Raw genomic sequence first — 12,494 nt, forward strand, 5'->3', positions numbered from 1 at the left:
CAAGGCATGATAACAACTTGGACATGAGCTTCAGCTGTGAGGGCAGGAAGGTTGAATCCTTATGGCTGAAAACACATAGGGCAGGAAGAAGAACACAGGGAGATGTTTTTTGGCCAGAAATAGAAGGAAAATCTCTATCCACCACTTGAATTGTATCAGCTGAGACAAGTCCTCTCAAGAGACTTCCCTTCTCCTCCCACATCGTACAGCTTCTTCCTCTAACTCTGCTCCCCCTCCCAGCTTTCTGTTATCATCTGGATGTCTATCTACGCTTCTGCAAAGGACTTGACCAAGGAAAACAGAGGGCTTGTAAATCCATCTGCCCCAATGTGGCTCTTTTTTTGATGTCTGGAGCACGCAGACACACTGCTGAAATTTATGATTTCCAAAGGAGGATGGAGAAAGGGAGAGATTTATGTTAGGAAAATGTGACCATCATCTTCATTTATCTCCTGGTTTTGTAATGGAAAACAGGCATTTTGCAAACACATTCTCACAAAGCCCAGCGTGAAATGGTTTATGAACTCGAGTGCATTGACCAAGAACCGTTCCATGAAGGCTGGTAATAATAACATTAATAATGCAATAAATCACACCCCATCTGCACCATCACATCAGTAGCCACCTGGCAAGGGAGAGAACGCCCTGTCGAGAAGCAAGGCAGCAGCGGCGGCTCCTTCCTCTTCCATCCTTCACTCTGTCCATATCAATCCAAAGGCTTTGGGTCCTCCAGACCAGCAGACTGACCACAGGCACCCCAATACTGACAGAAGCTGCTGTACATTACACAGGCAACAAACAAAACGTTCAGCTGCATTTTAGAGCTCCCCCAGATTTCCTGGGGACGCTCCAAAGTGACAGCTTCAGGATAGCCCACCCTAAAGATGTGGATTACCTGAGAAGGTTCAGCTGATCCCACTGCATCAGGCAGGTAACTAGAGCAGCTCGAGCAATTAGCTGCAAGGAGTTAAGCCTTGAAAACATCAACGGTTCAGCTTTGTATATTAAAGACCAGAGACAAATTTGCATTCCCGGTAAATGAGTGTGCTTTGCAGTCCTTGGCAGCTCCCTTGGAGTCCTAGATTTACAGCAGGAAACAATACAGATCCTGCTCCAGACAACCACACAGTTTATTTCTTGAGACTATTTGCAAGGCAAACCTGAAACTGGAGTTAAAAGAGCATCGGTTTGATCTGGAACCCAACCACCTGAATCCAAAGCCACCTCAATTCCTGAAGTTTTATGCCCAGCCGTTTCCAAGTATTTAAACCGTTCTGCAAGCGTTTAGACAGGAAGCTTTTCTATACTCACCCTGGAGGAAGTGGTGGCATTACTGATCTATGTCCTGCACTACATTAAGTGTGGCTGTGGAGTTATTTATGTGCTTTTCCTGACTTCGTTTGACACAGGAGTTGATTGCAGTGCTGCATGATTACGTCTGCATCTCTGAATCTTTCCTTCTCAGCTGGAAAGTCTCAAGTTCCAAGCTGGGATTCCCTCTCCACCCCCTTCTCATGTGCTTAACCCTCCTTCTGCTGGAAGCGTCCAGTAAACACCAGGAAAAAAACCCTCTTAGGTACAAAAGGCTACAGAGAAGCAGGAAGTGGGAAAGGAGCATTTTAAGAGGGACAAAAAAAAAAGCATTTTCACAGATGCTGCCTCCTCATTAACCCTGTGCTGAAAGAACTCTCTTCAATGATGGTATTTTTAACTATGGACACTTACAAACCAACCAGTACCAAAGAACTGGGGATTTCAGGTCTGTCTTTTTTTTTCCCCCAAAATTGTTTCTGTTTTGAATTCTTTCTTCTTATGATCAACCCACCCCTCCTCAAGGTTCAGGGAGAGGCTCAGCAGAGACCTCCTGGTTCTCTACAACTCCCTGAAAGGAGGTTGGAGCCAGGTGGGAGACACTGTCTCTCCCAAGGTACAAGCCATAGGAGAAAAGGAAACAGCCTCAAGTTGCCCAAGGAGAGGTTTTAGGTTGGACATGAGCAACAATTTCTTCCACTTGGGGTTTGTCAAGGCCTGGAAGTGGCTGTCCAGGGCAGTGGTGGAGTCTCTATCCCTGGAGATCTGGTGATGACATGGTCTAGTGGTGACTTGGCAGTGCTGGGTTAAGGCTTGGACTTGATGATGTTGAAGGTCTCTTGCAACCAAAATGATTCTGTGATTCTATGAAACACTCATTGGCCAGCCAGTTTCACATGGAGATCTAGTGGATCCTGGTCTAGGGTTCTAGTGGAAGATGCCCCTACCCATAGCAGGGGGCTGAAACTAGATGATCTTTAAGGTTCCTTCCAACCCAAACCATTCAATGATTCTGTGATCCTAGCCATGCCTGCTGGGGCTACATGTGATAGTGCAGAGGCACAGACAGAAATTACACCACACACATCAGTGAGTTGCTGCTCACATTTTACCTCTGCCCAAGCTAATGCAGCCAGTTGTTTGTGTGAAAGACTGGAGATCACTCTGGGCTTTCTTCAGCATGGTGACTAGATCCAGGTAGGAATTTCTTCCACTGGCAGTTGAACCTGGCAACAAGGGCAATGCACTAGTGATGGGGTCAATGGCAGCCAATTAAGAGCAGAAGGTACCTACAGATGAGGAATCCACCTCCTGACAGTTTGTTTGTTCATTAGTCTTCCTTCACACACTGTCAGACACTCAAAATGATTCCCACTCGAATTTGACTGGCTCATGCCTCTCGCAATTCCCTCCCTGCACAAACTGAAGAGCTCTTGACTCATCACAGTGTTTTCTTCCAAAGAGCAATGCTCCAGTCAAGAGCTTTTAAACCCTACCCTCTATTTGCCCAAATCTGCATGTTGATTAAAGCTGCAAAGATTTGGAGGGAGTGAGAGACAGAAGCTTGCAGCCACGAGAGAGCTCCAACCCAAGCACACGGCAAATTTCTGTCCAGCACAGAGACCTCCACAGCACTAACTGCATCAGTGCAATCATGCAGGTTAAGAAAGAATAAAAGTAAAAGCAAAACCATCCACACAAACCCCTCCTCAAAATGTTCAGCCACTTATTATGCATGAAACTGTATTAACTGTATTACAGGCTGGGGTCAGAGTAGCTGGAGAGCAGCCAGTCAGAGAGGGACCTGGGGGTAGGAAGGAGGTTGACTTGCTGGAACAAGTCCAGAGAAGGGCAACAAAGTTGGTGAGGGGTTTGGAACACAGCCCTGTGAGGAGAGGCTGAGGGAGCTGGGGTTGCTTAGCCTGGAGAAGAGGAGACTCAGGGGTGACCTTATTGCTCTCTACAACTACCTGAAGGGAGGTTGTAGACAGGTGGATGTTGGTCTCTTCTCCCAGGCAGCCAGCACCAGAACAAGAGGACACAGTCTCAGGCTGCACCAGGGGAGGTTTAGGTTGGATGTTAGGAAGAAGTTCTATACAGAGAGAGTGATTGCCCATTGGAATGGGCTGCCTGGGGAGGTGGTGGAGTCACCATCATTGGAGGTGTTCAGGAGGAGACTTGATGGGGTGCTTGGTGCCATGGGTTAGTTGTTTAGGTGGGTTGGATTGGTTGATGGGTTGGACGCTATGATCTTGAAGGTCTTTTCCAACCTGGTCTATTCTACTCTTTCTATTCTATTCTATTCTATTCTATTCTATTCTATTCTATTCTATTCTATTCTATTCTAATTCTAATTCTAATTCTAATTCTATTCTAATTCTATTCTAATTCTAATTCTATTCTAATTCTATTCTATTCAACCCTAAATGTGTTGCATTTGCTCACGGAAAGGAACTGAGGTAGGGAACTCTCAGTGTGTGCGAAGACGTTCACGGAGGTCTAAGTTTCTTATGGGAATATTCCTACACAAGTTTGATTTTCTGGCAAAAAACATTAATACCTCATAAAAAAAAAAAAAAGTAAAACAAAAGGGGGAAAAAAATTATTTTCACTCACACTCTGGTGCCTTCAAACTTTTGCCACACCACAAAACTTCCATGAAAACGTAGGAACGTGCCAGGGGTGGAAAGCAGGAAGATGAACTATTGTTTTTACATTCTGAAAACGTGCCAGAGGAGCTCCTAGTTTCATTATAGTGGTCAATTTAACAAAACTCAAAGGAATTTCAGGCAGAACCCAAACCAGATGTAATCTCCCCCTTCCCCCCTACTCCCCCCCCCGATGCCTACAAACTAGTTCAAAACATAATAAGGTATAAACAAAGAAGATCAAAGTGAAAAGCCAAACGACTACCCTCCACCTTGCCCCTGCCTACCTCCAAAGCTGCTGATCCTTAGATAAAAGCAAGATATTTTAGTCACTATTTTGTTTCAGATACTGAAGAGCTTCTCTGCTTGAACCACCTCTTTGGGCTGCCCATTTAACTGCAGAAAGGAGCAAAAGGCAACCTGTGTGAACCAAAAGGGAGAAAGGGATTCAAAACCAATCAACAAACTGTTCCTTATAGAATGGAAGGGAATTTCCTTGATTCCCTCCCACCTCCTCTTTTATGAACACTGGCTTTTTCAGTTCTCCTCTGGTTTTGCTGAAGGGAGCAATGAGTCCATTAGAGCAGGGGGATTAAGAGAGTTGAAGTAGGATTGAGTAATAAAATTGCTGTTAAATAACAGCAATTACGCAAGGCAGACGGCCCCGGCGAGAGCCCGGCGTTCACAGGCGCTGGGACAGGGAGCAGGACTCAGCCTGCTCTGCTTCAGGAACAGCACATCATTTGTGTCTGATTAAATCACACCAAACTGGGAGGACTGGAGAAGGGCCGGGTTGTGACATGGAGAAGACAGAAGCAGGCATTTCGGGGAGGAAAGGCATCAAATGACAGTTTAGCTGCTGCTCAACTGGAAGTCAGGGGAGTTCTCAGCGCGTTTCACCAGCTACTTGTGCAGTCACCTGAAGAATGTTTCATTTTGCTATCATGTGAGCAGGGGAAAATCCAGTTATTAGACTGAAAATGTTACTAATTAATGACAGAGAGAATTTCCAACCGTGGCGATTTCTGCAACTCGAATAAGCCAAGTAAAAGAGCTTCTTCCTGGGGTTATTTTCCTGCTAAATGCAATTCACAATCCAGCAAACCAAAGGTGCCTGATTAAGTTCTTTTTAATTAGAAGTGGTCAGGGAAGCTCAAACCAGCAAAACAAATCTAGGGTTTTCCTAAGAACAAAACTAAATACTATAGAAAATGGGAGAGTAAAAGGAATTTGTCCTGATATCCAACTTAAACCTCCCCTGGAGAAAATGAGGCCATTTCCTCTCGACCTATCACCAGTTCTTCACAGAAGAGACCAATACCCACCTCACCACAACCTCCTTTCAGGGAGCTGTAGAGCACCCTTCACCCTTCTCTTCTCCTGACTAAACAATCCCAGCTCCCTCAGCTGCTCACTTATTACTCTAAAGTACAAGATTTAATTAGAAGAAACCCTGGTACCTTCTGCAAGAGGAATGTTAGTCCCTTGCCCTGCCCAAACTGCTCAAGGGTAATCGTGTCCCATGGCCTTCAGCTCTGGATGGCTCCTCACGATTCCACTTGCTGCACATTCAGTTGTGGGGCATAAAAACCACCTCTAAATATGTCAAACCTTGTTTAGCAGAGAAATCCAGGACGTCCACTTGTCCCAGCCCATTACAAAAAAAAGCAATCTCAGTTTACTCCAAACACCACTCCAACTGAATGACTTCCTTACTCCCAGCTTTGTTCAAGGAAATGAGGTTTGACTGTTGGGAACTCATCTAAATCAGCAGAGCTTATAGAAGTGCTTTGGGATTGCAGCGAATGAAAGGCACATTCTTATTTCTGATAATGGGAAACAGTTTGTGCTGAATTACAGCTGCAGCTCTGAATTTTCGGTGCTTAGATAATTAGGAGTTCAGAAGGAACGCTGATTGCCAGCAGGAGTTTGTGCAGAGCGAGATCCTATGGCAATTTTGGGTTGTTTTATTTGAGCTATTGGTTTTCTCTCTCTGTATTTTCTAACCCAACACTCCACAGCAGTTCTGTGAAATGGGTAATAAAGCACAGGGTCACCAGAGCATACCCACGGCCATGCCAGGATCTCCACGCTGGAGACAAGCAGTAGGCCAAGAGTTTGGCCAGCATTCCTTGCTTTATAGGAGAGCTGTCACTACTGAAATGCCTAAAGATGCGGCTAACGAAGGCATTCCAGTTCATTTGGGTCACAGAAGGGTGCTGGGTTTTATAGGTTTGTTTTGCAAGACTGAATATGGAAAACTGAAAAGGACTGCAAGCAAGAAAAGGAAAACTAGAAGAGAAATAACCCAAACTAGAAGAGAAATAACCCACATCCTCCCACTTTTTTTTTTGTCTTTTAGACCGAATTCTAGACGCACAATCCATCAAACCACAACATTTTGATTAAGTTTTTACATCAGGGCCACAGAAACCCTTAAGAATTCATGAGATGGATGCTCTTTCAGGTGGGATTCATGATTAAATGATCTGAAAGGTCACTAATAATGGTACTGCACTGCTTTGTGCAGCCATAACTACATGTCAAGAATTGCAGTACAACATCAAGACAAATGGTGAGGTCCTGGCTATAGTGAATTCAATATCAAAAATCACCAGTGGGGCCAAGCAGGGTAACCCAAGGCTCTCTTCTCCCAAAGCCTAAACATAATTAAACAAAACAAAAGTCAAACCCAGGAAAACAGTATTCTGCAGGTCACAAGAGGGATTACACATAAAATATGCAGCTGATCCTAGTCTAACCTTACAAGTAAATGTCTCCCCGAAGACTCTGGGTCATATGTTCTCAATCTCTGCCTCTTGGACAAAAGCAGCATGAGGAGAAAAAGGGTTTAAAATGGGATGTTCGAAGGTTTGCTGAGGGAAAAGAACCTTCCTATTAAAAGGGCAGAGGCTGTGAACAATAGGAGACATGAGACTTTATTTCTGACTCACTGAAAACGGTCCAATGGTCTTCAAAACTCCATCCATGGTGACACACCACCAACCTGCCTGAACACTCAGGCAAACCCCTCAGCATCCCTGCAAGATTTCCATTTCTTGTTTTATAACCCATGATTTCTTCTTATTATGGTGACCTGGTTTCATTATGATAACCTCTGTATGACACACTCTTCACACTTAGAACCATGGAATCACAGAATACTTTTGGTTGGAAAAGACCTCCAAGATTATTGAGTCCAACCCTTAACCCAGCACTGCCAGGTCACCATAAAACCATAACCCTCAGCACCACATCTCCAAAAGTCCCTCCAGGGGTTGGGATGGGGACTCCACTACTGCTGTGGGCATGCTGTTGCTGGCCTTGACAACACTTTTGGGGAAGAAACTGTTCCTTGTGTCCAGCCTAAACCTCCTCTGGTGCAACTTGAGTCCTCTTCCTGTTGTCCTGTCCTTTGTTCATCGGGAGAAGAGACTGACCCCCAGCTGGCTCCAACATCCTTTGAGGGAGTTGTAAGAGAGTACAAAGATTTCACCTCAGCCTCAGCCTCCGGGTTTAACCCCAGTTCCCTCAGCCACTCCTTGCACGGAACCTCACAGACTCTTCAAAGTCAAAGCATTTCCTAGAAGGAAACTCATTCTTGAACTGTTCTACAGAGCAACTTGTCTGTGACACACCCTGTGATGTCTAGAAAACACATAAAACATTTCTGAAGAGAGGACATTTCCTGCCTGCTGAGGGACATAAATCTTCCAAGAACATAAAATCTACAGATGGCAAACAGGGACAGGGATTACTCATAGGAATACCTGGCTCAGTGTTGAAGTCTCTTGTCTCTGAAGCATAAACACTGTGTGACACAGCTTAGACTAACGTAAACACTGCCATAACACTGAGAAAAATTCACATCTTGAGGAACATGCAGTCTAAACACCTGAATGCAGTGCAGGATCTTGCTAAGCTGCTCTCCTTACCTATTTTAATGGCCTTGTACTGTCCATTCCACACTGTGAAGTAGTACCAGAACAAGAGGACATGGTTTCAGGCTGCGCCAGGGAGGTTTAGGTTGGATGTTAGGAAGAGGTTCTATATACAGAGAGAGTGATTGCCCATTGGAATGGGCTGCCCGGGGAGGTGGTGGAGTCACCATCACTGGAGGTGTTCAGGAGGAGACTTGATGGGGTGCTTGGTGCCATGGGTTAGTTGTTTAGGTGGGTGGGACTGGTTGATGGGTTGGACATGATGATCTTGAAGGTGTCTTCCAACCTGGTTTGTTGTTTATTATTATTATTATTATTATTCAGATATCATTCTCTTGAAACCTAGTGAGTGCTACTTCACTGCTTGACACACCTTCACAACCACTTTTAGCAGAAGAGACTTGAGCATGCAGCAGCCTAGTGACTAAAGGAGACCTCTCCTGAACTCAATTCCTTCTTGCACCTGAGCTGAAAAATGCAAGCAGACCAGAATTCTTCATTGCACCATAAAGCAGAGACACAGAGACACTCTACAGTTTAAACCCATCTGTGTTCCCCTTGAAAGCAGAAAAATGCCCAGGATGCAGGAGGGAAGCTGGGTAAAGCTTTCTGAAGAAGACAAGAAAGCCACTGTGTCCCATATGAATCACAGAATTGTTTGGGCTGAGAAAGACCTCGAAGTTCAAAACCAGCCATCAACCCAAGCCCACCCCATGGCCATTAAACCATGTCCCAAAGTGCCATGTCCACCCATGCATTGAACACCTCCAGGGATGGTGACCCCACCACCTCTCTGGGCAAACCTGTCTCAATGCCTGCCCACTCTGCAAAATAGCAAATTTCTATGTTTTAGGGGGCTTGTCAGCCACAGAACCACAGAGTCATGGAGTGGTGGGGGTTGAAAGGGACCTCTATGCACCCACCTGGATGTGCTCCTGCGCGGCCTGCCCAAGGTGATCCTGCTTTGGCAGGGGGGTTGGAGGTCCCTTCCAACCGCTGGCATCCTGTGATTCTCCTGCTGTCCCTCTGTGAGAGGAGATCTCAGAAGGGAAATCTCGGTGGAAAGGGAAGGGAATGGTCATGGTGTTTATGGCCATGGCCTAGTTGATTAGTTGGGGATGGGTGGCGGGTTGGACTTGCCGATCTTGGAGGTCTCTTCTAACCTGGTTGATTCTGTGAAATTTATCACAAAGGAAGCAGCAACAGCAGAAATGTTACCCAGTGATGGAGGTGAGAGGCTGATCCTGCACTTTGGCTGTAGATGGAATTTTTGCTTACACGTACAAAGGCTTTTATTTGACACCAGCTGCCTTTCCCTCCTGAGGGCCTTGGAATCCAGCACAGCTCTCCCACAGGGTAAAACCCCAGATTCACCTCACCCCTGTGGAAACCAGCACAGATCTGCTCAACATGGCACAGAACAGGGGAGAAAAAAACCCTCACTCTTCCCTTTTAAAGCACCATAGTATCATAGTATCAGTCAGGGTTGGAAGGGACCACAAGGATCAGCTAGTTCCAACCCCCCTGCCATGGGCAGGGACACCCCACACTAGATCAGGCTGCCCAGAGCCTCATCCAGCCTGGGCTTAAACACCTCCAGGGACGGGGCCTCAACCACCTCCCTGGACAACCCATTCCAGGGCTTCACCACTCTCATGGGGAAGAACTTCCTCCTCACCTCCAGCCTGAATCTCCCCACCTCCAGCTTCATTCCATTCCCCCTAGTCCTATCACTACCTGAGAACTACCAGAAGCACACAAGTTCATGAGCAGAAGGAGCTCACCCAGCTTCCATGAAGACGAAGCCATACGGTGAGGTGCAGGGCAGCTCTGTGAGGAGAGGCAGGCGCTGCCCCACCGGACACAACTGGCTCCGGCCGGATCCTGCCACCCCACAGAGCGCGTGGCCCGGGGGCACAGGCTGCGCACAGGCCTGGCAGGCGGTGCCTTGGGGGAATCCTCTCATAAAAGGGCAAAACACCTCAGGGAAGTGGCAAGTGGCTGCACAGGCGCTCGGCTGCCAGCACAGGCGGGCAGTGAGGAAGACCTGGTGAAAAACCATGAGGAGCTCTTTTCCCCTTCAGCAGCACAGGGCCTGCCGTCTGCTTTGCCAGCCACCCCTGAACTGGGGGATGCGCAGGGTGCCAGCAGCCAGGGAGGTGTTCCCACAGGCTCTGCTGCCCCGAACCTCCCAGCATCCCAGCAAGAGGTTATGTGGTAGCAGGCAGTGGCTTTGCCATCCCAGCTTTCTCACTGTCATTTCCAAGTGATGGATTATCATTATTAAGCAGCCATGCTAAAATGCACAGGCCTTGCTTTATTTTTAGGCTTCTCTTTGGGTGCCAAGCTCTTCAAATATCACCCAGAAACTGAAGAGGAGCCAAGTTCTTGGCTTGCTGCAAACACTGTATTCAATAAGCTGTGGTTCAGTTTGCATTGTACTTGTGTGTCAAGAAATAGCCTAAAGTAGGAATTTACATGAAGTTTAATACTTACCAGGGACAACACTCCCAGAAATTGGGTGTGCTTAACCCTTCCTTCGATACAAGAAATGTTATCCTGAATTCAGCCACGTGGAACGTGTGGCTATGCTTCATTCATTAATACCATAAATGCATTATGAGCCATATATTGATGATAACCATGTAGCAAGTCAGCTGGAAAACAAAGCAATACCCTCCCCATCAAACTCATAGAATCAGTTGGAAGATACCTTTAAGATCATTGAGTCCAACCATTCTCTACCTCCACCAAGTCTAGTGCTAAACCATGTCCCTCAGCACCACATCTCTGCCTCTTTTAAACACCTCTAGGGATGGGATTCAACCACCTCCCTGGGAAGCCTGCTCCAATATTCTATTCCATCTAAAGAACATGTACCATTAAGACAATCAGGTTATAGCAAACATGAATCCTTTCCACTCAAGCTCAGCAAATCTCAAAATGCAGCTTTCTTGTATTGGATTTCCCCTATGCGTCAGTGGTGAGAGGATTTTGCCTTGGTGCTGCAGGTTGGGTAGCGAGATAGGTATCAGCTTTTGCAGCCCAGCTTCCCATGGACAAATCCCAAACTGAGGTATTGCCACAAATGGTGGTAGGATGAACTGCAAGGGAGAGAGCTCAGAAGAATTGTCCACATTAAAAAATTGATTCCATAAACTCATTGTATGAAATAGGATCTGCAGACTCAACAGCCTAACCATCCCATTTTTCTTGCACTGGCAATTTAGATAATAACATGATCTAAGATGGATATCTTCCTTATAGACTTAATCTTACTTCTCAGTATGACAGCAGAGCTGGCTAGATAGCATCTGCCTGCAGATACTCCAGAACTACACTCTCAGGGCACAGCCGAGTCAAACTGTATCGATTCCTAAGGCAGAGAGCGACTTAAGAGCTGCACTAGTCATAAATACACATTTATTTCTCATTAGAAATGCATAATTACAGCATTTTAAAGCATTTTCCCCTAGAAAAGTAGTTAAGCAACAGTACAAACAAAATTGTTAGTCTTCTGCAGATACAGTTCTCATTACACCGAACAGAAAACACCAGCAAAAGGCTAATACTTGCAGTTACGGGATCTTTCTCTTTTGTTTGGGGGTTGGTTTTTTTTTAACCATCTTTTCTGGTTTTGTTATAAACACCATAGCAAATGAAGAAAAAAAAAAAAAAAACAAAAAAGGAAAGAAAAAACCCAACAAAAAAAGCTGTGGAAACAATGAAAAATATTATTTGAGCTCCTGATCTTCTTCTATACGTGGTAAAGCAAGTATTGCAAAGCAGCAATACACCTCCTAAGGTACCTTGCAGACATTCAAACGGCGTAGCTCACAGAAGGAAATGAGTGGGGTGAAGCATGAATTTAGTCCCATTGGGTTTCTTTCCCCTCTTTGCTGAAAGCTATTTGATTCCTCTTCAAGTGCACCTAAGGGCACAAGGGGAGGGGGGTTATAATTTATTATTTTTTTTCTCTCTAGTTGTTTTTTTTTCTTTTCTGAAGGCCAGATCCTCAATTGATGTAGTGGTGCAGCTCCAGCTTCAGAAAATGGCTCTGATTTATGGCAGGTGAGGACAACCAGATCATGAGAACTCTGCTCCTTGCAGGAGATGTTTCAAGTGTGACCCTGAGTCTACTTGGCATTTCCATTCTCCTGTCGTTGCACGAAGACTACAGCGCTTAACTCCTGACACCTCGGTTGACGCAGCCTCTCACAATTCTCTTACTGGATTTGGATTGCTCCGTGTTCTATCTGCATTTCTGGCTGGATTGCTGATTGAAGGGTGTCAGTGCCCTGCAAAAGGAAAGATGGGATCAGGCAATCAATACCGGAGTGCTTTCCATTGGTGCGGCCAAGGGCATGGGAACATATCATACCAATACAAAGTTCTTGCGTACACCAGTGCAAAATCTGCATGGATATCAGCCCTGTGGGAAGAGCTGAAATGGGAATACAGTTACAAAGGCACCAAAAATAACATAGAGAGCTCACACGAAGACTAAGTAGACTCATGCCCTTCAGGCTGGAAGGAGAAGGCTAAAATAATGAACCCATGATACAGATCTATAAAGTTAGGAGTGGCACACAGA

At 45.7% G+C, this 12,494-nt stretch overlaps 1 protein-coding gene across 2 annotated transcripts in view; it reads right to left on the minus strand.

Moving 5' to 3' along the window:
* Positions 1-11,287: 11,287 nt before the first annotated feature.
* Positions 11,288-12,494, minus strand: part of BANP (BTG3 associated nuclear protein) — a 173,448-nt gene continuing 172,241 nt past the window's right edge. For both annotated transcript variants that reach the window (XM_068150802.1, XM_068150801.1), the window contains exon 13: positions 11,288-12,198. In XM_068150802.1, coding sequence (XP_068006903.1) covers positions 12,127-12,198 — 72 coding nt within the window. In that variant the 3' untranslated portion in view covers positions 11,288-12,126. The remainder of the gene's footprint in view (positions 12,199-12,494) is intronic.

This window comes from Melanerpes formicivorus, unplaced genomic scaffold, assembly GCF_026170545.1.
Source record: "Melanerpes formicivorus ecotype bairdi unplaced genomic scaffold, bMelFor1.0.p_v2 SCAF_20, whole genome shotgun sequence".
Lineage (NCBI taxonomy): Eukaryota > Metazoa > Chordata > Aves > Piciformes > Picidae > Melanerpes > Melanerpes formicivorus.